Consider the following 27,480-nt stretch of genomic DNA (forward strand, 5'->3'; position numbering starts at 1 on the left):
TCATGAATGTCTATATAGTTAATCATCATTAGTTAATATATTAATTATATAAATAACCATATGTACAACTCATCTTTGAGCATATATGTAATATTAATATGTTAACCATATATGTAATATATTATTATATTATTATATTATTATATAATAATATATAATTTTGTTAGTGAACAGATTGTCTTTCCTACAAAATTCAGTAATTCAATCTATGCCCAAGACCGAAAATTAAAAAATGTTAACAATAGTTGGGTAAACGTTATGTTAATTGTTTCCCTCTGAATTTTTATAGGTACAACTCCCTTTGCGAATAATTTATCAATGAATTCAAAAGATCAAAACAAACAAATTGCACACTTTTGCCGGAAAGTGTTTTAAGGGACACTCACGTACTCTTAGGTACGAAGGTATTGATTTACAACTTCAGAAATTTAACAATAAATCGAAAAGCTCAGTCTTTCCTCAAGTGATTAAGACTCAAATATGAGCTTAAATTCTACAACAACTTAAATCGATTCTCACAAATGAAAGACAAATACAAACAACAGGAGAAATAGTAGTAGATGTCATACAATATTAACCATTATGACTCACAAGTAATTATAACTGATTCTGCTCAAACACGAAGTTTCAAAAGCACAGTAAGATATGATAGATATATATATTAAAAAGATTTCCCAAGCACAAAGTCATCAAGAGACAACTTTTGCATATGCTACTATCTGTCTATTACTATTTCCATCCAACCAACTTTTAATAATACTAAACTATCAGAGTATTTTTATGCTACTAAAATCTAACCCCATTCTAGCCAAATGCTCCAACATTTATAGTCCTTTACAAACCTGAAAAGACCTCCATTAAAACCCAACCTTTTGGTAGAACACAATTATAAGCAAAGAAACAGTTTTTAAAACAGTTTTGAAAATTCAAACATCAAAGATAACCATTTGTAACTAAACATCCTTACTAGGCTTTTCTTTGTCTACCATGGTTTGCTTGACTAATTTCCAGCTTCTGAAGGTGCTCGCAAATTCCGGCATTGTGTGGGAGTGAGGATTCTTCAAGCTGAGCAATTTTGATCCTGTGACTTTGTCTGGCATAAGATCCTTGTTCAAGTATAACATTGATTCAATGTTGGCCAGGGTGGTGAAGTCTCTGGAAGTAGGAGTATCACTATCCTTTATCCCAGACATGACATCATTGAAGCTCTTAGTTAAAACCTCAGAGTCCATGTTACCATCATCAAACTGTAAGATACCTGTAGGGTTGACAATTTGCGTGTCCTTTAGCAGCTCTTTATGCATTCTAGTGACTTCGAGTTCCACTGCTCGTGACTCTTCAATGGCTCCCTTGTAGATCGAATCTTTCCAACCCATATTGTTTTTGAGGATGAACATCATGCACGAGTCCACAGTCTTCATGGGGTTTTCGCTTAGGAACTTCAACACACCATATCTCTCAACTTCGTGTACTTGAAACACAATGGGTTGGCACCGGCTTTGATCTGCCTCCCATACCAGAATAAGGGTTTGGACCTCACCCAATAATACTTCTCCCTCCGTGTACATGGTAGTGAAATCTAGGATAAATTTACTTCCCTCCTTGATTATGGAACTTACCCAATCGTGCATTGCTTCTGAGAGTAACTTTCCCTTTTGCATTTGTTTGACCAATTGTTGGCTATTTGATGAATTGGGATCAAAAGATTGTGGAGTATAAATTAATGGAAGAGCACCCAAATTCATCAGAGAATCTATGTACTTCCCATATTGAGGCAGCTTCATAGGTTCTTCAAATCCTCCCACTCGCAGATACGTAAAATTAGGAAATTGAATGAAAGAGCTTCCATATATTTGAACTAGCCTTTGGGCCTCTGGGGATATCCTTGGCATTGGTGCTTTTTTGAGGTTCAAATGTATGCTTTCTATCAAAACATCATGTGTTTTCCTGAATTCCTCCAACACTTTGTCTTTTTGTAGTAGGGGCAGCATTGGTAAACAGTTACATCTTTGTTCCAATGTTCATGGGGAAGGGAAATAATATTGCTAACACACGCGATGCAATAGGTCAAGTAGGAAGACATATGGAAATCTTCTCTTAATATCTTAGAATGTTTAAGCTGATTCCTTAGCGAACTAGCTATCAACTCTGCCCAATCTAAAAGCTATTTTCCCTTCAGAATAATATCTATGTAACGGTACATCCATCTTTCAAAGAGGAAAACATTAGCAGACCCTTTAACCCAGTGTAGCAAAACCATCAGATCATGGACATGAGGCTTCATATGATCTTTAGTGATTATTTTGGGCAGCCTCGAACAACCTTTATAGTTAGTCTTTGTCCATTTCCGAGCCATCATGTTATGGTACTTGTCTGGGTTCTCTTGGTATTCAACTAGAGACTGGGTAGGGCTAAAAGCAGCAAAGGTGCACTCAAGTAGACGCAACACTGATGAGATAGTCTCCCTAGAGATGGACAATATTGGTTCCCCGTTTTTGTTCAAAATACCCTTGGTTCTCACATCATAGTGATCAATGCACAACTGAAGCAATTCAGGACTTAAAAGGGTGGGGGGAAAAGCAACAGCTTCAAGTAGACCACTTGTTAGGACTTCTAGACAACCATTAACCTCATTAGCTTGCTCAAGAAAATTCTCTTGTAGCTTCTCAACCTTGACTCCTAAATTAGTGTCGGAAATGACGGGTCTCTTACACTCAAGATTGGAAATATTCCCAAAGGAATGCAGAACATACCTCATTCTAAACAAAGGAAAGAAAAACCCAACACTGCTCTTGTTCTTCAAAGTAACAACACAAAAGAAAGGACAAGGGATTTCTTGTATTCTCACCTATAACCAGCTGAAAGAAAACTAGACCACTTCCCTTCCTTTACTGCTGCTCTGTTTCTAATTCGAGTTGGTACATGATAAAACAATAAATTGGGAAATTGGATTTTAAAGGTAAGGGAACATACTGGCAAAAGTACTGCCTCATAATGGGGTATTCATGGCGAGATTGCTGTGGCTGAGCTTGCACGCTTGAAACTGTGACATGACTCCTTCATTTAGTGATCACCCTACATGAATGTCCTTGCAATAATTATGAACTCTTGACATCCAGTTTGGCCCCCAAATGAAAGATTTGCCTTTCTTTTAATCATGATGACAACTCGGCCTTCGCTTTAAGCGATGATAAATCAGATAGGACCTTTTAATCATTACTCTAACACCTTATTTAATTTCTTGGGAATTGCTGTCCTTTTTAAAAATCATTAATATCTGTGTGCAAAATTCTCAATAGTAGAACTACTTTGAACTACTTCAAACCAAGGTTCAAAGCGGTTCAAAGTGGTTCAAGAAAATATCTCTGATGCACTCAATAGGTCCCACTTGCAGAAAAAGGTTAGTATCTAAAAAGTTTGGTTGAACTACTTTGAACCAAGGTTCAAAGAGGTTTGGTTCAAAGCGGTTCAAGAGAAAGACTCACAAAAAGACATCACAAGGACCGACTTCCATATGCAAGGCACGATGACTCTTGAAAAGGAGAAAATGCGAGGAACTTGTTTGAAATAAGATTTCGGATTTTAAAGAGGAACTAAAAATTTATCATGGTGACTCAAAACTAGGGCTAACAAATATATAATATATATAATATAATATTATATGTAAGATATTTATCTTAAAGATGATTTACCACCAACAAGGTATCTCATGATAAAATCAATCCGACAAGAGCTACAACCTTAACACTTCCTCTTAGCTAGGGAGGATTTATAGAGTACATTATGCTCTCAAGAATAAGAAGAGATACCATCTCAGTATGATATTCAATTCACTATGAGGCTAAATTTCTCACCTTTAATAACATGCAATTGAAGCAATTTCCACAACTTTAAAACACCACCTTAAGTGTGGTCTATAGTAGTAACTATGGTGTTTGGCAAGATTCGGCCCAAAGAACCATAACAAGTTGGTTATCATGGTGTTCGGCAAAATCCGGCCCAAAGAACCATGATAACAGGTCTACCATTTATCGCCACCTTACAATGGTTTCCTTTTGTCTATTCGTTATCATGATTTCCAACACTCTAGGACAATAACTTAATGAAGTGTGTCATGATAACAAGGTGACCATTTATAAGATTGTCATCTTACAATGGTTACCTTCTATTTATATATGTCAATGAAAGATCGTCACCTTTCATCACATATAATATATGAAATAGTAACCACCATGAACCTAGTCAGAGGGTGATACAACGACTTTCACCTTAATTTTCTCTCATAGAGAATAATGCATTACAAGGAGTTTCACTTAGAACTTCTCCTCATAGAGAAGATATCATTCCCAAAGGATTGCACCTCAAAAAAATTCTCCCTTTGAACAATGATCTTGGGAAGTTAGGTCCAGTAGTTACTCCCTTAGAGACTCTTCCCCAAGGATTCTTGTCAGACTCACTCTAAATCTGATATCTAATTTTTTGGTGACAAATCGTCACTTCCTTGTGATATACGTAGGAGTGGGCCCATCAAAATCATGCAGTCACACATGTATTTCTAGACTCCCTCTGAGTATCAATCTTCTAAGTTCTTGTGTCACCTTGGAAGAAGCGTCATACTCCCTCTTAAAGTAGAAGGATCTCATAATCTCAATCATCAAAGATTACTTCAAGAGCCTCACTTTATCCATTTTGATCATCAGGTCTTTGGAGCTACTATCATTAGATTGAGTTTGTACAATATTTGGTAGCATGTGTAAAGTACCAACCTTCTTTTCCTGTAAGAACATCCTCAAACATAAAGGAAAAGATCAAGGCAAATAACCCTTATAGTATGTTAATAAGAGAGAGACTACAATAAGTAGATAAATGTAAAAGATAAGAATACTTATCTTCACAGGAAGATTTATAAATTGTCTTCTTAGATTATTTGAGAACGGAACATCTCCCCTCTAAAGAAGGTTTAAGTGGAAATGAAACATTGACTATTATTCCCCCCACAATGTAAAATTCCCACTCATTCTTATATTGTTGAACAATTTTGTATCAAATATGAGAACTCCTTTCTAAGTTCCATCTTGCTCTTTTCATCCATTAAAGGACCAAACATTCATTTAGCTTTATAGTAGAAGCGAACATGTCCTTCCATTTTCTCAAACTCATCCAAAATACACCAATATCTTGATTGACTGAATCATATCCTTTATATGCTCCCTTTCTTTTAACGTTGCCTCAAATGTTAACCTCCCTCTGAATTTCAAACTTTCTCTTCTTGTAATAACATTCTCAAAGGAAAAGATCAAGGCACATAACTCATAAAAATAAGAGGGATCATACTATAATATTCAATAGAATATCTTATACAGATATAATATATATTATATATGTAATATAATATATATTATATATATTAGACATTATATATTATTATATAATAATATAATAATATATTACATATATGGTTAACATATTAATATTATATTAATATCTTAACTAGTGATGATTGAACATAGGGACATGCCTCTTCATGAGACATGTCTCCTCCTCTCATATTTGTAAGCCTTCATTTGCATTTGGAACACAATCAATACAATGGCAATTGTTAGTACATGTGCAACAATCTTAGAAACCAACATGGTATCAGAGCCAAACTGCAAATGAAAGAAAGAATGAGTGCTTGGATAACTTTCATATATGAGATTTAAAAATTTATTATCAGCACTTGTCTCCTTGTGACCAAACGGTGCAAAGGATTAATAATCGGAGGAACAAAAGTAACGACAGATGAAAACATATAAGTAAAAAGAAAATTCTATACCAATCGGGAGGGATACCCATATATTTATTGACATATTTAGGGAAGAGACCACTACAATCCAATGATACATGCTTTGGGATTAAATATAGGGATCAATATAGGAAGCAAGCCACCCAAGACAATATTCCAATTTTGGAGTTGTCATACATGATTAAATATATATATTGGTTTTGATATGGTGGCTCAACATACATGGGATATATAAGATAGTCAAGAAGTGAAGTAGTACACAATAGGGACTTTATCAAGTCATGATTAGAACATTGTAACACCAAACACCCAACCCTTGAGGATTGCAGAGAGCTCATGAGTTAGCAGGGAATAGGAGAATGGAAAATTATACATACAGTCAGTGAGCAATAGGGGGAAAAACAAAAACAAACATAGACGGAGAACAAGATGGAGGTTGGAATATATGCAAAGAAGGTAGAGTAGATAAAATCCGCACTAGAATAGCCTATTGTCCATTTTCAATATACATCCACGACAAAACTATCCTTACATAGATATGAGATGACGACTTGCAAATCCGCTTCAGTCAACATGTGCAGTATGTTGACAAGGATATAGAATCTTCATTAGGTATTGACTAAGAAGGAAGAAAATAGCAGTGGGAACTAACAACATATTTTGCTGTAAAGAGATGAATAAATAATGTACCTTCATTACAATAAATATATTTAGGGGACCATTGCTCAAAGGCCCATCTATGCAGAGGGCATATATACACCTCATGTGAAGGAATACACAATAATTGTGGATAATACAAAACAAAAATATAAAATGATGGAACGAGCAACAATCACACCATATTAAGACTAAGGCAGAAGAAATAAAAGGAGGAATGAGTAGCAAACTACATATGTAGTTAGCAGCCAAGCAGAATACATGCCACGAATAATAGTTCCAATGGATTAAGTTGGCAATTATAATTTTTGGAGAGAGAGTTAATTTTTAAGTTTTGAATAACATCCCACAAAGGAGGAAGTCTTCTGAAACGAGTTTTGTCACCAAAATTTATTTTGATTATGAGACATCGATAAGAATTCATAAATTCGTGAGATATAAAGGATCAATTCCACGTCATGTAATTCAAATAGACAAACCCTAGCACTGTAGCAGCGTGAATGACTATTCTATAAGCAAAAATATTGAATTCAATTCAATGAAGTAGGCAAGAAAATAATAAAGTTATAGTGAGAAATGGATAAGCATTGACCAGTGGATCTCAGTAGCAGGCACATTTACTCGTCACCAATTATCCACTTCCTTTTCCAAACAGTCTTGTAACCAAATATTAGTTTGAGAGCACAATGACAGTCCCTAAAAGAGGCAACGATAATATACCCCAAACTATGGGCATGAAGACTATTGGAGTTGATAGTCATTAGCAATGATGAATAATTGGAAAGAAGACACATCACACCAAGGATTAGGGGACCCGCCACCAAGGTAAGCTGAGGTAAGGGTCATTTCAAATATATTATACCAACATATATATATTATTGTTATTATATTGGTATAAGTTTCCTGGGATGGTAAATATATCAATAAAGGTAAATTGGTAATATACTACGTTCGTTTGATATTTATATATTCTAATTTCTCTGCACTATCAATATGTTAATACATATGATATTAAATGTATGATGATTATACATGAAGTCAAATATATTTTTAAAATAATTTGTAATAAATACAAGTGAAATTGGTCACTATAGATTATTGCATGTGACATTAATAAGAAAACAATATGTTGAAAATATAGATTAAAAAGATATATAGAAGATGGATTGTATATGTGCATATATGTTCAATGTATATATTAATTTACATATCTATCTACATTGAAACAATGAGATAATTCTCAAAGTAAGACAAGTAGGGATGACATCAACTTACATTTATCTACATTTTGTTGAAAAGATCTTATTCTTAGAGTATTAGATTAGTCTCGAGTATTTTATTTAACTTATCAATGAAGTATCTCTCTTATTTGTGTTCTTATTGTTTTTGTATAAACTATAAGAGCTATGTGTTTGATCTTTTCCTTTGAGAATGTTATTGCAGAAAGAGGGAGATTGAGATCTAGAGGGGCCCTGGCAATTCATTAGAGGCAACCCTGAAAGAGAGGGAGCAATTAGAGGATAGTCAACTCTCTGTGATCTCGGTCATATTGATTCAAAAAGTGAGGACGCTTAAATTTTCAGTCATTGTGGAAGATTAATGTGTTGGAACATGGGTATAGAACCAGAGTAGAAACACAATGATCATCACGAGAGGATTGAATATGAATATAATTCATCTATAAATGGAAGTGTTCTTTTTAAAGCTGTTGAACTAGACTATTTGATGGTTCAAATTAAGCACGTGGGAATTCTACATTGTGGGGGTGAATGATTACCTTAACCAATGTTTCATTCCCCATTGGAGGGATTTTTCTAATTTGATGTATATGGACCTTCATTGAAACAACTTGTATCGAGGATGTTAATGAAAGAAGAATGGTACATTGGAAGCTTATGATAGTAGTTTCAAAGAAGTTGTAATCAGACTGCACAATGTGAGTCTCTTGAAGCAAATATCTTTGATGATTGAGATTATGAGTATCCTTCTACATTAAGAGGGAGTATGACACACTTCTTCAAAGACAACATAGGAGCTTAGAAGATTAATACTCAAAGGGAGTCTAGAAATACGTGTATGATTGCATGACTTTGATGGGCCTACTTTTGAGTGCATCATGAAGAAGTACTGACTTATGACCAGAAAGTTAGAAGATTGATATAATATTCAGAGAGAGTCCGAGAGGCATCCTTGGGTGAAGAGAGTCTCAAAGGGAGTAACTGCAGGGTCTGACTTCCCAAGATCATTGTTCAGAAGGAGAAATTTTGAGATGCAATCCTTTGTGGATGATATCTTCTCTATGAGGAGAAGTTCTAAGTGAAATTCCTTGTCATGTGCTCTCCTCTATGAGAGAGAAGTTTGAGGTGAAAATCCTTGTTCCACTCTCTAGTAGCAGCTATGGTGGTTCATGGTTCATGTAAGTTTCTACATGATGTTGTTATGATATGTAATGAAAGGTGACAATCTTTCATTGACATATATAAACAAAAGGTAAACCATTGTAAGGTGATAATCTTATAAATGGTGGACCTGTTATCATGACAAACTTCATTAAATTGTTGTCCCAGAGTGCTAAAAATCATGATAACGAACAAACAAAAGATAACCATTATAAGGTGGTGATCTTATAAATGGTATAGACCTGTAATCATGGTTCTTTGGGCCGGATTTTGCTGAACACCATGATAATCAACTTGTTATGGTTCTTTGGACCGGATCTTGCCAGACACCATGACATAGCTACTAATATAGACCACACTTAAGATGGTGATTTAAAGTTATGGAAATTGCTTCAATTATGTGTTATGAAAGGTGAGAAATTTAGCCTCAGTGTGAAATTAATATCATACTGAAATGATCTCTTCATATTCTTGAGAGCATAACGTGTCCTATAAATTCTCCTTAGCTAAGAGGGAGTGTTAAGGTTGTAGCTTCTGTCGGATCGTTTTTGATATGAGATACCTTATTGATGGTAAATCATCTTTAATAAATATCTTATATAGATATAATATATATTATACATTATATATTATTATATAATAATATATTACATATAGGTTAAACATATTAATATTATATTAATATATTAACTAGTGATGATTAAACGTAGGGACATGTCTCTTCATGAGACATGTACCTCCTCATATTTATAAGCCTCCATTTGCATTTGGAACACAATCAATACAATGGCAATTGTTAGTACATTTGCAACGATCTTAGAAAACAATGTCATACCTACTTATTTTAATTTGAGAATGATCCCATTATTTCAATATAGATAGATATCTAAATTAATATATATTGAATATATATGTATATATATATATTACCATATATATTTTAAATTATATTATCTCATAAAATGAATATTAACACTAAAACATACCTTAATACCCACCTTTAATGCGTTAGTGTTCAATGCCTCTAACATCTTACGATTTGTGCCAACGTCCACTCCTTACCTTAATTTGTTATATATATATATACATATATATAGTCACATTTGTGTTTATTTCCAATTTCACACGGTCTTTGATCCTTGTTATGGGTCGTACGTTACGTCATTGCAATCGGTACAAATTTGTCCCTTAATTTTATTGTTTGGTTATTACTGCGGGTCAACGCAGACATCATCGGTGAGAAACTAATTTTTATTTGAGCTGCACCCAACAAGCATTGATTCTACCTATATCAGTCACAATCAACGCCAATTAGATCTAATCCTAGTAGCGATCCTTGTCTACATGCTGACTTCTGCTCACTCACCGTTAAAACACTCCAGCGACTACTGGCAACATTGCATCATATCCAATCTGGCAGTGAGCTCTCGACATATCCGCAAGCATCCAATCTACTCCCCCAATGATCGACATTACATGTATTTACATTGCAACTCCTCTTCTAACCGAGCCGCGCACAGCAGCAAGCTAATTGATTACAACCTGGCAGCATGCCTTATGTCATATGATAGCTAGAAGATTTGAAATAAAGGCATTTGGTACCTTTTTTGCATCCCACCATATGCAACAGTTGCATTTAACAACTGTCACTAAGAATGAAAAGTACTTTGAAGTTCTAATAAATCTACCTTAAACAACATTGGAGGCCCACAATGAATCAAACGAGTCTCGTACAGTATGATGGCACAATTGCTATGACATGTGACTGTCATGTGGGCTGTGTATAGGCCTGAAATTGCAATAGTCTGGCTATGAGTGGCCTTGTCTACAGTAAGATAAACTGTCTTATTTAGCGATTCTGCAATTTGAAAGAAAACTAGCACATGAGTATAGAAATATGGGAAAGAAGAAAAACATTTCTTGATTTGTGAAATATTAGGGCCAAAACAAATGGCTCATTTGACTTACCTCTTAATTTTACAGTAGGTAATGAGAGGCAGAAGATGAGAGATAGTGAGTGTAGGTTAAAATATTGATGGCATTGCAACACATGATAAAGAAAATCTTATTTTTTCATAAAATAAAAGGATCCCTGACCTAGGAAGCTACAATTTGGTATTTTAAAAAATGTAGAAAAACTACTTTGAAAGAAAACTACCAATGTCTATCTGGCCAGTACAATAACTAGTTGTAGAGTACATTCAAATCAAAGTATCAGAAATGATGGTTATCTTGCAGTGCTTTACAAAGCACATTTCCTGAAGATATGGAGCTAAGCATCAGCTAGGATCAGATGATAAATCTTGCCTGTACACTAACCGGTACTAGAATACATTCAAATTTAAGTATCAGAAATGATGGTTATCTTGCAGTGCTTTACAAAGCACATTTCCTGAAGTTATGGAGCTAAGCATCAGCTAGGATCAGATAATAAATAGTTTCATAATCTGTGGACTTGTGTACATCTGCATTATTCCTTTTTAAGATAACATTTAATGACTCATATTTTTGTACTGTCTAAAGGTAAACTTTAAAAGAACCAAATTATAACTCCTGCAAAATTGAGGCATGTATCATTTTATTTCAACCATTGGCTTAATAAATAAAATTCTTTTTACCCTCTAAACTTTGCCAAGTACAAGAAAAATCTTAACCTAAAACGAAAAGTCCCATTGACACAATTTAATTTAGTCACCACATGCAGTAGTTTTCCTCTTTGGGAGGGGTGCTAAGTCATATCATTCATGCAGTCTAACTTTGATTTCCCTCAATTTTTCATATATGTACTTCCTTTGGGATCTGTATGATTATGTTTTGCTTAGGTTTGTTCTCTTTTTCATCCAGGATAAGTTTCTAGATCATTGGAATTATGGTCACTAGACTAATGGACAGCACTGTCTACTACTCTTACCATCTGTTTGGCTTTTTATGCTATTAAGAGAAATCCAGGATTTGAGGGATTTGGTGTTAATCCTATCTTTTGTTTCAATGTACAGGTAAGTGCTGGTATGGAGTGTGGAATTGCTTTGAGAGATTTTGATGATTGGGATGTTGGAGACATAATCGAAACCTTCAGCTCAGTAGCTAAGCAGTGTACTCTTGAAGAGGCATCTGCTGCCATGACAGCAGCTGTTACTGCCAGCAGAGTTCAACTTTAGAAATCAGTTGCTGTTTTAACAACATAAAGCTGAGGAATTGTATTAATTTTCTTTCTTGTATTTTACGTCTCCATGTTTCATATATATGGAGCCCAATAGTTGAGAGTATTTCTATTGTAAGACCTGTAACATCTCAGGTTATAGTGTATTACATGTACATTGGATAGACTGTTAAGCAGTGCTTATTGTTTTGACATTCTAAAAGAATTCTTCAAAAGCATCGATGGAAGGTTACTCCAATATACAAATTTAACTCTTTGTAGATAGAAATTATATCATTCTTTTTTCATTCAAATCTATTGGTGCAACTTATTTCTCCGTGTAAATTGTTTCTTTTTGCTACTTTGGATTTTAAGTATGAACAACAAATATTACTTAATTTCCACAACTACTAGTCATACTTTTAAACAAGTTTCTGAAATGTTTTATTGTACAATCTAGCTAGAATAAGCAAATTATGAAGAAATCAAGGTTGCTGTAAGTTTTAACAGCAGTCACATCTGAATTCAGTTCAATACATTAGTGTATCATTGATCAGATGGAATAAGTGAAATATGAAGGGCCCAAGGTAGTAGCATTATTAACTGGACTAACCATGAGTTGACATGCAACTGTGTATCTAGGCTATGTGCAGTAAGAAGTGATATGTTGGCTGAATATACCAACAGCAAGAAATCATAGTGAGGTTAAAATGCCAAGGCAGATTGCTTTCCTTTCTATTGGCTAGATTGAAAAGAGAATGACTGGTAATTGTACTACTTAATTGGGATCATCAGCTGGTTTGGAAACAATTATCTTAGCAATATGTGCAGGGCAGTTCTTGCTGTGAGCGAAAAGGTGGTCTAGCAAGGTGGCTAGTAATGCTCTAAATTGCTAATTGTTTCCTCTCTTATGTGAATTGAAGATTAATTGTCATCTTCTTGAATGAATTGCACTATCTCATGTTGAAAGTTGTCCATTTGCAGAGGAAGTTGTCTCTTGAGAACAAGAGCAAGTGCAAATGCCAAATGAGTACAAATGTCCAGGATCTGTTGAACCTATGATAGGTATGATTGGTAAGCCCAAAGAGCGTTCTATTAATGTAAAGCCTCAAGGAAGAGAAAGGAGATGCCTGTCATGATGTAGGAGCTATGGGGACAGCCTACATCCTGGAATTATTAAAATTGACCTCATGAACTGCTCTAATAGTGAAGGCCACATGCTTTATTCCTTGTGTTACATAAACAGGTTGTGTTAGTAAATCCTATGCAATATGTCACTCAAATTCAGTTACTTTTAAGGCAAGTCCACAAAGCATTCTGTTCCCAAACAGTGTTATGACTTGAATGGAAGAATTTTTGGAAAAAAAATCTGTGTTTTGCTTACATCAACATTTTGGAATACCATCTGTCATCCATTGTCAGGACGATTTCAAATGATAACAGGATTGCATTAGTAGTCAATTTTACAGTGGCAAGAGATGCCTATGGCTTCCATGTCCTCCTTGGCATCTCTTGGCACTTTATTGTTAAAAATTACTTCTTCAGTGCCTTCATCATTTCTTATCATCCTCGGGACTTCTCAGAGTTAAATCTGAAATATTGATTTAAACAAAAATGAACACAGTTTTTTTTCAGAAATTCTTGCTCTCAATTAAATGGACTGAAAACATAATTACAAAAGTGTTTGTTCCATGAAATAAGAGGCTCAGTGAGCATTGATCCCAGGTACGGGAAACAATTATCAGTGATTAAACGCAAGCAATAAATTATACCAAGATTAGCTGCTACAGAGACAAACATCAGTGCAGAAAGGATAGCAGCAGCAGCAGAAACCTACAAAAGAATGAAGCAGAAAATGGAATTCAAGCTGGCAGCATGCCTGTAAATATTTGAAAACTGTTCACGATGAGGTAGGAAACTTCTCAAGCACCCAAGGTACCTTCATTTTACTGTTATCATCATAGGCAACATTTGGTATATATACAGCATACACTTAAATCTATTTTTTTTTGATGATAATAGTACCTAGCACTTGGAAGTACATTCTGCACATATGGGAGAGCTCGTCAAGCTAAAATGGCATTCATGGCATTACAAAGAAAGATAAAGATGATTTTTCAAGTTTCTTTGGGGAAACAGACCCCTATGATGGAATTGAAGCATAACAATATGAATATTTGAGCTCAACATGTGGTTTCACATATTGTTATGCTATTGCTAAATTTGGAAGATAAAATTAATGTAGTGTGAAGGGAGTCTCAGGATGATTATTGATACACATAAATAGCTTGGAAAATATGAATTTATTAATCAGAAAGAGGGGAATGTAGAAGAAAGTGAGAATGATATATAGACCAACAAATTGGTTTAAATGGATATTGGCTCACACCTTGACAATAGCACTCATCTAGATCTGCATTTGTTGAACTGGTTGTATTCAAATGGACTCTTTGCTATGTTGTACCTACACCTATAGCATGGATTCAAGATTTTCCTAGAATGAACAAGAGAATGCATTGATGCAAAACTTATATGCTATTGGAACATAACAACTTTTAACTAAGAGAAAGCATCAATGGATATAATGTTTTTCTTGCCTTCTTGGTGGTGGTGGTCCTTAAAATGTCTTCCTAGTTGTGGGGGGCCATTAAATGACAATCTTCATATGGCAATTGAAATGACATGATAGCCACACAAGTGCAAACATGATAATTTCTGAAAAATGACAATTCTTCATCAATGAAAGGTAATAATAGTAGATGCATTAGTAACTACTCTATTCTGTTCGGCATACCACATATTTCACTCTTTGCCCTCTTCACCCAATGAAGCTCGATTTCTCAAGGACACACCTTGCCTTTACTTCTGTTTTGGCCTTTCAAGGCCCTAGAACAGTCATACATTATCTACTCTTTGCAATACCTCTTATGGAAATCCATATGTTAACAAACCCACTTATAGCTAACTCTACAAAGACCGCAACATTCATCACTCTCCTTGTCCACTTCTTGTGAACCTCTAATTATATTACACGTTGCCAAACAAACTTTTATAAACTTGAATATTGACTTGGTCCATGTGTGCTGTCATACTGGTTAGGGAATCACTCCAAAATGTTCTTTGTTATTGCCATCGTTTCTCCATCCTTTGAAGTCTAAATCATAACCTTTGTTGATCTATGTGTATTTCTTTTCTCATAGACTCTATCGACCTTTGCAAAATGAAGTATACATGCCTTTGAAGTTTGCGACAATGATTTTTTTACTTGTATTATGTGCACTAGCACACTATTAGTGGCTTGCTCAGTAGTGCCTTATTTTATTGGCAATGTCTCTAACGACATTGAATATCCAAAACCACAACCTCTTCTAATGTCTCTTGTTTTTCTCATAAATGCCTTAAACATTTATGACAATGGACCACAATTGCCTTTGAGGACCAAAACAAGAACTTCTTGATCTTATCAATCTTCATGACAACAACACACAAATACCTTTATGTACAACATGGACCCTTTGCATTGGGTTCCCACCAATCTTGAGATTGTTAATCCCAACATGTTCTTTTCAAGATCTTATTTGTACAACAAATCTGAATCTACTTTTTAGCTAGCCCCAATAATGACCATATGAAGCATTGTGAAGGAGATCCAAGACCACCTTTGAAATCACTAGAGGCGACTCTTAACTAGCTATATGCTTGACTTTATAAGACCTCATTTTTGTATGTGATCTATTTATACTATATGGAACATTATGGGTGATATAGGCTTTCTTGAAACCCTCTTCCCACCAAGGTTTCCACAAAATATTTCTCTTCAAAGGTTCCCTTAGAACCATCATTGCTAGAAAGTTTCCTTTTCTTTGAGTGGTGGTTCATGTTGCTCTACATTCCCTATGTAGCATTATCCTACTTTGATAGCACTTTCTCTTGTATCGTTGGCCTTTCATTTAATTCTATTTTCATTTATCTAGACAATCTCTTCTACTTTCATTTACAACCTCTTCAAGCATACTCTACTTATTGTTGGTTCCACTCCCTTTTGTCACAAACGTTGACTGAAAAATGTTGTAGTTTAGCATTCTATACCCTAGGCTTACACTTCTAATGACAACTAACTACTTATGGATCAACCTTAAACGTTCGTTTGCGACTAATCCCAACAATTGACACACAAGTGTTACTATTAATCATGATTGCACAAGTGTTTGGTAATGTTGTTTTCATGTGTAATATATTCTCGACTTCTAGTGCCTTGCAACTTCCTTCCGTTGTGTCAAGCCATCATCAACTTGTCTTATTTCATGCCAAATCCCTTACTTTCATGCCATGTGCTTTTGTATTGATATTCTACATCATGCACAAAGTTTCCTTCCTCCACACGTTACTCATAGTATGAATTGTTTTGCCATATAGATTGTACCTCTTTTATATGCCACCTTGAGCTACCTCCCAAATGATGTCCTCACGTAGACCATTGCATTCTCAACGCTATGGTTCCTTGCTCAAGTGTTACCATTGCATTCTCAATGCTACGGTTCATTGCTCAAGTATTTGTTGTATCACCATATATATCATGGTTCTAAATTTGAAAATGCCCACATTTTTCACCTATTGTGCATTTGCAAGCTCATAAATAATAAGAGTAAATGTTCTTGCATCAAACTCCCAAGGTTGAAATATTTTGAGCATGATGCTCAAAATATGTGTGTCAATTTGCTAGTGATCATGTATCTTATGTCTTCTTGAAGACTCACTATGTATTTTGCACTCGAGTGATTTCATGCAATCCTTGATGTTTTACAAGAAGATTTTCCCTTTGGGAGAATTTTGATGTTTCTTTTAAGTGATTTCTCTTGTAAGGGCTTGGATGCTGCCATATATGAGTCCTTAAAATTGTTTTCTCTTTGAAAAATCTTTTGTTTCTCAATGGGATCATCTACGTTACTACGACTTCCACTTGCATTAGCAACAACTTAAATTATTTCTCATCTTTCTTAGCCTCATATACTAGGCCTATGCAAACATTTATGCATAGTTACTTTTAAGAAACCACCGCTTTGTAAAGTTTGTACCTTAGACACAAGTAACATTCTCCAGTCTTGTGCCCTTGTGCTTTTCTCTTTCATACGACAATATCTTAAGTATCTATTTCAACTTTTGATAGTTCCTACATGTTTACATTGTGTGTCCCCTAGGTACTACAAGTGCTTGTTAACAATCCTTTGTGAGACTCAATTGCCATCATGTACAATCACAACCATCAAACTTGTTCCTTTTGAGTGTCATTCCCTAACACCATCTGGAACCACTAGCACTTAATAACCATCAATTGTAACTTTTTCTTGTAAGATTGATACGACTTTATTGCCTTTTTCAAAAAAATGTAATATGTAATATGCTCTCTCTCTCTCTCTCTCTCTCTCTCTCTCTCTCTCTCTCTCTCTCTCTATGCATCTAGTTTAACTTTCTTAGCTACAATGAAAGGGTCATTCATGCCAAATTTCACATGTCTAACACCTCCTACCTATTTCGCTAGTTGGAATCAATTTTTCTAATTTTTAAAATTGGTTTATCATGTCTCATTTTTTTTTTCTCTATATACATCCCCCTTCTCTCCCAATTATTTAATGCGCACATAGTGGGGTCCACTAAAGGACAATCATTTCATAAAGATTACAATCACATAATGGAAGACTCATAAACACAAGAATTTGCATAAAAGTATAATTTATTTATTAGGATAAAATGAATATTATTACACCCATGGATAACTACTCTATTAGGTTCTACACATCACATATTTCTCTTCTCATACCATTCACTCAATTTAGCTCTCTTTCATGAAGGTACACGTTCTCTATTTTTGCTGTAGATTCTCACCTATCAAAGATTGTTGCACACTAACTAATCTCTAAAAGACCTCTCATGAAGATCCGAACTTCAGCCAAACACTTCTAGATGATTCTGTAGCATAATAATCCTCTTGAACTATACTTTTTACGAACCTCCCAACATTGTGTGCTAACACAAAGGCTTTTGAAAGTTAAAAAAATACACCAACCTATACCGTGTGTACTATTGATGCAACAACGAGACCACTCCACAATGCCTTATGTTAATACTACTGCTTGCTTGTCTCGTGCTTGAGTCAAATCTCAAAATTGCAGGCTTCATGAGAACTAAGTATGGCATCGTTTGGGGATCGCAATACGTTACCTTTTTCTTTGAGTTGTTGTCAAACTTAGGGCTAATTTTCTTAGCATGTCCATTGTTGTCAAACTATTTATGAAGTTTTTCACTAAATTCTCACTGTATGATAAAGTTCCCTAATAGAAAGTATTAATTCTCTAATTAATAGTTTTTTAGTTTAAATCGATTTACTTTTGTTTAAAAAATCCACCTACATTTCATTTAAATAAACATTAATCAAAATTAAATATTTATTTAAATTAAATCTTACTATAAAATCTTCAAGTTTATTTACATTAATAAAAAATTCAACTTTAATATTTACTAATTAAATAAAACTTGGTAAATAAATTTATTTTTAAAAAATAGTGATAAGATCTTTATAAATTAAATTAACCTAATTAAAATACATTAAATTATACGTAAATCAAACTTTATTCATACATCATTTTATTTTATATATTAAAAAATAAATATTTTATTTATTGATTTTATTTAATATATAAATTTTAATTATTATTAATTTTTTAGATGTGTCATCTCCTCTGCGCTGCGTTAAGGACAATGCTACTTGCATCTATAGCCAGGCTTGCCAGCGACAAGCATGCTTGTGACTAGTAACCTACAACTGCATGACAACAACTTAACTGTAGTGGTAGTGCCTTAGGGCAACTATGTGGTGGGGTTAAAATTCCCAAACCTATATTTTTTTAATAATAATTTTTATTTAAAAAATTATATATTTTTTAATATAATCTATGATATAATTTTAAAGAAAAATTATAAATTAATCTCTACCCTTAGTTTGATAGGTAGAATTTAATCAACTAGCCGAAGTTAAATAATTATTTTAATAAAAATGAGAAAACAAATTATTTTCCTATAGACATTTCAATATGGGCTTTTACTCTAAAATATTTTTTTTCTCATTTTTCACTAAAGTTTTCTAACAAGATTTTATTTCCTCACAATTTTATACAAAGCTCTAAAAATCTACATCAAACTAAACATAATCCAATAGCAACATAATTTTCGACAACCAACTTAAACACAAAGTAGACAATCCTTTGAATGAAAAATCAATATTGGTTCTTACACCCTACCTGTAAATGCCCAAAACAAATATCCAAGTCTGATATCTATAATGAAAATAATAGCCCAAAACCCCTCATATAGAAAAAATCCATTTGATTTTCTAAAAATAGAACCAAACCTTTATAAAATAAAATATAACATTTCAATTCTAAGTCATTTAACTCAACTTCTTAATTTGAAATTAATTATTAATTCTTATTTTAATTATTGTATACTCCAAAAGCATAATTATAACTTAATTTTGAATTAATTTTCTTAGTACAATATTATGGAGAAACTATAATTAAATTTTAATTAATAAATATATCCAAACATAATATGCAACTTGCTATTTAAAATTAATTCATATTATTTGTGCAACTTAATTTTGGGTTTTTGTTTAATAATTAATTAAACCTTGCAATTTTTGAATTAGACTTTTAATTATATAAAAGTATTTAATTAGTTCATTGCACTTAAATGTTCTAATATTTAATACTCCCATCATCATAAGATTTATTATTCTTAAGTCATAATACACTCATTTCACAAAGTTAAATAACAACTCACATGACTGAACCACATGAAAACTACTCAAGAGACTATCATGCTCAAGGTTAGGTTCACAAATTCATGTCACCTTGACGAATTCAGATAGGTAGTCATCAGATACTTGTCCATATTTAAGACAATGCTGATTTTGAGTATAATTCGAGTCTGTATATTATCTCCCCTTTTAGCATTGAGATATTGCACTAGGACATGCTCATCCAGACAATTTAGGGATGTCAATGCCTAATACTTGCAAACTTGCATAAAAGACAAGCACACAAAAATATATATCTATTTAATAGACAATAGAAGGAAGTGGTACATCATGTAGATCTTGACTCACAGTGACTATGACTCCTTCCCTCAACCACATTAGACACATCAAACAAAAATGTAAAACATACATGCACACTATACACATGCAAGTATGGGGTAAGTAATCCATAATCATAAATAACATCATCATCATAACTTATACATAATCCTCATGAAAATAACACACACACATGAAAAGTGGTTCAAAAGATTCTAACATCAATATTGAAAAGTAAGCTATTAGAGGGGTATTACATCCACCTCCCCTAGAATTAGGCTTACTCGTGGAAGCTAACAAACACCTAAAGAGTACAAGATTTTCACAGAGGTGCTACAGTGGCTCTCTTATGAATACAATGGATAATTGAATTGGAGTCATAGGTCCTTGACCCTATTAACGTACTAGGATAAAACATTATAATCTTATAAATGCATAATGCACATAGTAAATAATATATGATTCCAAATTGATGTAAAATCCATTTTAATGTAAATAAGAATATTATGAATTACCTTTTCTCATCTCAAAATCAATCTTATCCCTTTGTAATTAATTACAACACCCACATAATACAACATGTACACTCAAATAGAATCCAATCCAAAATACAAGTTTTAAATTATAGCATTAGGGCCACAAATAATAGTATGAAATACAAGAGTATTATATGTCTATATTTAATTTTCAAGTTTAACCTTTTTAGATATCAAGTGGGGGTACAATACTCAAAATTCCCACTGTAGAGTCTTGGTTCTGATACCATATGTAATGCCCCACTAGGGAACCCAAGAGACAATAACCTAAAATATGTAGGCAAGTTTACTGAATAACTTTTTTCCTCAGAGTTCACAAACAATAATGTGATGACAATATAGAAGAACACAACAATAAGCTAGTACATGTAAACAATGTAACTCATATATATATATATATATATATATATATATATATATATATATATATATATATATATATATATATATATATCCACTAAATACAACCATAAAATACAAATTACATAATGTAGATGAGTGATCAAGAACATCATCACATATGAGAATCTTAAAACCAACATATACAATATCTCAATACATAAGACCTCAACATCCACTGCACATGTTGCAAGACATGACATACAAATACATCATCTTGTAAAAGTGTCATACCCAATTCACATTTTAATATACATGAATAAGATAAGAAGACAGATCATCTATCCAAAGATGAGTCAAGATAATGCAACTTCTACAAGGATCATCCAACATTGGGACAAGAAATTGCAACATATCTCAATGATAAAGGTCACACTACCACCCTACCTTGACGTGGAACCCACAAAATACCCACTCTCTTCGTGCTAAGGAGATAAAAAACAAACTCCATATAGATAAAAAGCCATCACACCAATAAAAAAGATCAGATGACATAATCCTAAAAATGTATCTAATATAAAGGTCAATACTAAACTGCAAAGGTAGTTCATGCTAATGCAAATGAACAACACATATAGGGAACATAAGATTTATATAGAGAAGTGTCATCACATACGTCTAACCCTTGAGTTTCATCATAGAAACCTCTCTAGACCCCACCATTCAAGTGACTATATGCAACATCAATAAACTTCTCATATAGACAAGTCTACTGACCATGCAATGCCTCAATCAAGCATCTTCTCCCACTCTAATCCTAGTCAAGACCTCAGTCAAGTACTTAGGCATGGGCAAAGAATACATCTTATTAATGTTTCTATCCTAATATATTTTTATCAAGTTTTCACTTTATTAAGTTACTTACAATAAGAGATTTTGGAAGCTACTTGTGGGCCTTGATGCTTATTGTAAGCCACTTGCATCTATAAACTTAGATAACCTACCATAAGCTCATAGATAATAAAGAGTCTCATAAATTAAATCAAAGTAATAATAAAGTATGGCTCTATGAAGAACATAACTGGAACACACACTAGTCCTCAAAGCATGATACTCACAAGTACACATGGGTCCTCAAACCACATTGTAATAAAACTAAGATTGGTCCTCAAACCATAATATAAAAAATTCAAGTTCAATCCTCAAATCATCACATAACACACTCTCAAAGAGTAAAGATACATGAACTTATAATATTGGTTGGGAAAGAGTAATCATAACTGAAACATCAACATAAAGTACTTAACATAAGCACCATCACATAAATCAAACACTTCCCAAGCCTCAACGTACAACCCCTATAGCCAACATGAATCCCACAATAATCACATACAATCATAAAAAGAGTCTTCAATGAATAGATGTTCAATTTTTTTCTAAGGGTTTAGTCTGGCTATAAAATATATCATTTCAATATTTCATAACTATTCAACTATTTACTAATGCATATTAATTCTCTGATTAATAATTCCTTAGTTTAATTCTTTTTCCTTTTGTTCAAAACTTCCACCTATAATCAAGTATGGTTCTATTAAGCTCAAGTACACTCAAACCCAAGATCTCCCACATGAGAGGCACACAAGTTACTGTTGTTCTATAGGCTCTTGCCTATTTAACTAAATCTTATTATAAAAATTAAGTTTATTTACATTAATAAATATCTCAACTTAAATATTAATTAATTAAATAAAACTTGGTCAAAGGTTTCATTTTTTTTCAAAAAATTATAAAAGTTTAATGAAACAAATTAACTTAATTAAAATACATTTTAAAATACATTTTATTATTAAAAAAATTTCTTTATAAAAATTTATTTTATTATTAGAAAACTTTATTTATATATCACTTTATTTATTTTATTATATATATATTTAAAATATATTTAATTTTATTTGACATATTATTTTTTAGTTATTCATTTTTTTAAAATAATTTGTTTTAATTTTTTTTAAATTTGTGGGGCGGGGGGTATCCCCTCTCCCTTGTGCTTCCTTAAGGACAACACTGGTCGCTATAGTAACTGTGCCTATAGGTGACAATGAGGCTTGCCGATGACAATCAAATTTGTTGCCAATAGCTTATTGTTGCACAATAGTAGCCTGTGACTGCGACCAAAATGCCTTAGGGTTTCTGTGGGGTGTCGTTAAAACCCCTTCCCTAGTAAAATATATATTTTAATAAAAATAAGAAAAATAGTTAGTTTCCTATAGACATTTCAATATGGGTTTTCACTCACTAGTACATTATGGGTCAATTTTTGACCTTTTATTTCAACCTAGCTCTTAATATGCTTGTTGAATACATTTATTTTTATTTTTATGCCCAAGTTGGTCAAAAGTTCAACCAAATTAGGTTCTCCCAATTTGGTCAAAATTTTGACCAACTCGGGTTCAAATAACAAAAAAAAAAGAAAAAAAGATTGTTGTTATTTCACAACTCGTTGGAGGAGGTTTCATCTGTGTGCACTACAGGAGCTATTTGAGTGAGGTAAGATTCAAAAGATTTTCAGGCAATGTGTATAAAGGCTAATTAAAGATGAATCTAATTGCACATCTGACTAAGTTTAACATGGGTTATTGTTTCCTTTTCCTTTGGTGACTATGATAGGGTTTAAAATTGTTTTTGGGCATATCTCATGTTCTCTAGATCATTGCCTTGTTATTGTTGATAGGTAGCTTGTTTGCTCTTCCAAATATAAGTTGGTAGCTCTATTGAGAGGTTCCTTCCTTTATCATATATGACTGTCATGAATCAGTGCAAGATTTAATTAATAAGTTCCAATTTTAAGTTTGAATTTTCAATTAAATGTGAGGCTCTCAGATAGCAGATCACCCCACTCAAGAAAAAAGATTTAGTGCTTGGATAACCTTCGAAGGTTGATACCATAAATTTGGTTGCTCAAATGATGAGCTTTTTGCCACTAAAGAAATATTTTTTGTTTCTTTACCTTTTTGATTTCCTACTGCAATGGTCTTTATCATAGCTTTTGATGCTAGAATGAGGGACGGATCAACATTTAGAAAAGCCACTATAAAATCTTTGTTCTTGTCTTGCTCCAAAAAATTAGCAAAATATAAATCAATTTACAAATCCAAGAAAATCAATGGAGATCTATATGTTCTATAAGTTGAAATAAAAAATTCAATTTCTCTCCACCTATAAAAGACTTAAAATAAACAAGTCTAAAATTGTATTAAAAGGTTTAGTAACACTTGAATTTTGTATATTCCCATTGTGGAAACTTGTAACAAACTCACTTTGTAGGACTTAATCTATAAAATAAATCATTATTGAAGTCACTAATACATTTGGAGTGAAATTGCGACGACGGGCAAATGTTATGTGTTTTTGGCTTTTTTTTTTCAATTATAACCCGATGACATCGCAATTGCGACACTAACGAGCAAAAACGTTGCAATTGCGATGCTAACGGGATATAAGAAAAAAGAAGAAGCAAAAAACATTGCTCATTTGAAATCTGTCATGTTCAGAATCGACACAGCTCTGCGCACGGCGAAAGGGCCAAGCTAACATTCAGAGGACTCTTGCCATTGTAGTTTTTATTTTTGTTTTTAAGGGCTTCTGCGAATCAGATGGAATCTTTGCTTTTTAAGAAAGATCTTTGGTTTTCTTCGAAACCCCCACACCAAAATAATAATAATGCAGAAAACCAAAATCAATTATATAAAATGACTGACACAATTTTAGTTTGATCTGCTCAAGCAAATGTGATAGAAATAATTTATGACATTACCCATTCCACTCCCCAGACCCAGAGCTAGGCCCTAACGAGCATCGTTTCATCCCTTTCCTCTCTGGGCCGGTAGTAGAGAATCGCCACCAAAGGAGAGTACCGGTCAGTTGAAATGGATTTATTGATTTTTGGCTAGTGTAGAAAGATTATTCCGCATGCTCAATAGCTAGTTGGAGTGTACTATGCTAAGGCAACCCTACTTATTATTGTTCGAGATGTGCCTATAGAAATACAAAAACTTTTGCACAACCATTCTCCATTCCTGAAGCATTTGTGTAGTATAGTCTTGTGATAAAATAGATTATTCATATCATGAATTGTGAGGGAACCATCTCGAGCTCCTCACTCATACAAATGTATTGAATAACTTGAGAGGTATTTAATATTGTAAAGGAAAAGGGTTAAACCATTGTTATATTGAATACCACTCATATTATGCATAACAATTGATGACTGGTAGTCATTATCTATACTAGTGTTAATTCTGAATGCTAAAATGCATTTCACCCGTGAATGTCAACAAATAACAATGTACGATTCTAAGTGGCCTCACAACTTGGTGGTGATATTTTGTCATATGAAGAAATGAATAATACCATGCTACCACAAAAAGGCCATGGCAGAAAACATGTGGTTCAACAGTACACAATAATCAGTTATAATTATGTCAGTCCACTACACACAACATTCATTGTATGCCACTGCAAGTATAGGAAATGCCCTTATATAGGTGCTGTCACTACTAACACAGACCCTGCTCTCAATATAGCAAAGGAAATGTTAGAAGAGGGTATGAACTTGGTCTATTTTATGGTGTATATTCATAATGCCATTGCCTGTTTAAGACAGGGATTCCGAATATACAACTACTACCATACAGAAGTGATGTTTATATACGGTACTTTTTCATTGAATGCATGGGTGAAGGATGGGTGGTGGGTTAGATTAAAATGGTACAAATGAAGCAAAAATGGACTAAGGATATCTTGAGCCATTGAACAAGTGTGTATGGACCCGCTTTTGGCTCCTATGCTTCAGATGTAAAGGGTAAGATCTTTGGCTATCTTCGAAACCCCCACACCAAAATAATAATAATGCAGAAAACCAAAATCAATTATATAAAATGACTGACACAATTTTAGTTTGATCTGCTCAAGCAAATGTGCCCCTTTATTAGTAATGAAAATATCATATGATGACAGCAAGAATGATAGAACTACCAACGCTCTCGACATACAAGTCAAGATCTAAAAGACTCCTTTGAAAGCCATGTGCATCCAAGTAACTGTTAGTCTTGGTGTACCATTCTTTTACAGCCTACTTAAGGCCATAAAGAGTCTTCACTAGTATGCATAACTGGTGCTCTTTGCATAACCGATGCTCTTTGCATACAACTTTGAAATCTTGAGGCTGGGTCATGAATACTTCTTCCTCCAAATCACCATTGAGCTGCAATATCATTTGATAAAGAGTGTTCTTGAGGAGGGCAAGTTGCAAGCTAATAATTGATACTAAGGTGAATCCAACTGATGCATTGACAAAGATATTACCAAGGGAGAAGTTGAAATTTTGTAGGACTTATCTTGGCAATGTCAAACTCCAACAATAGGCCTTCAGCGGGGGAATATCTCTAAAAGTTTGCAACAATGGTTATGTTTGAAGTGGTAGATTGTTGGATAATGAAACCCAAGAGTCACCAATTTCCTCCAATTGTTAGAGACTTCAAAATCTTCATTTGAAAGCTTAATATAGGTGTGTGTATGTGGATAATGTTTGATTCATTGATCATTGTAATGCTAAAGCTTGCTACTGTAATTAAAGCAGAGATATTAATAAGAGATTTCCCCTTCTGTAAAATTGGATGTAGCCATCTCAGTGAACCACCATAAATCTCATGTTTTGTGTCTTGATCTTGTTTGTGCTTTTAGATCTAATTCTGGTTTTTATTTATTTGCACTTTGTTATCAACAGATATGTCATTGCTTAAAGGAAGTGGTACAGATAGATATTGCTCTGATCCTGAACATCAGTAGAGCTATTCTTCTTGGTAAGAAAGGTTTTAGGAAAAGAGCTTGCATGATTTTTTCAATAAATCGCCAACCAATTATATGTCATTTATTTCAGATGTTAAAAATTAACCCATAAAAAATTGCCTGCGTCTAGTTCTACGAAAAAACTCATTCCATTGAGGCATTTTTTTCAAACATATTTCATGCATCCTGAGTCTCACTAGAAAACTGTCCAAATCTTTAGATTCCTCAATGATTCTTGAAAACTTATCGATTTGGATCTAGTTTTTACTTTTTATTGTCTCAAAAATTCTAGTAAAGTTTTCCATGCTTGCAACCATTGAATTTTCAATAAACAATATTTCATCTAGGCATGCTGCCAAGCACATGACATGCATTTTGCGTTCTTGCTAAGAAAGATAAACATCTTTTTGATTCCTAGGATACTGATTGTTGGAAAAATATCTTAAAAAATTAAAATGAATGATTTGACAAATTTTATACTTGTAATCATAGAATTCCAAGAAACTACATTCCCCTGAGGCATATTGTGCTAAAGCTACGTAGCTTATTCAAGTATAGAAATGTATGAAGAATTTCTTGATACACAGCTTATTGGTGCACAAATTATGTGAGAAAAGTTTTATGCCACGCTGCCTGTTCCTTCTTGA

The 27,480-nt window shown here is 33.5% G+C and overlaps 1 protein-coding gene across 1 annotated transcript in view; it reads left to right on the forward strand.

Annotated features, from left to right (window-relative positions):
• FUG1 (Translation initiation factor 2, small GTP-binding protein) overlaps positions 1–12,294 on the forward strand; it is a 53,748-nt gene extending 41,454 nt beyond the window's left edge. Inside the window, exon 12 of the mRNA XM_089814146.1 lies at positions 11,838–12,294. Within this exon, the coding sequence (XP_089670272.1) occupies positions 11,838–11,999 (162 nt within the window). The 3' untranslated portion in view covers positions 12,000–12,294. The remainder of the gene's footprint in view (positions 1–11,837) is intronic.
• Positions 12,295–27,480: the final 15,186 nt, after the last annotated feature.

The sequence above is a fragment of the Cupressus sempervirens genome, chromosome 2 (assembly GCF_028749045.1).
Source record: "Cupressus sempervirens isolate cs-2001-9-10 chromosome 2, ASM2874904v1, whole genome shotgun sequence".
Lineage (NCBI taxonomy): Eukaryota > Viridiplantae > Streptophyta > Pinopsida > Cupressales > Cupressaceae > Cupressus > Cupressus sempervirens.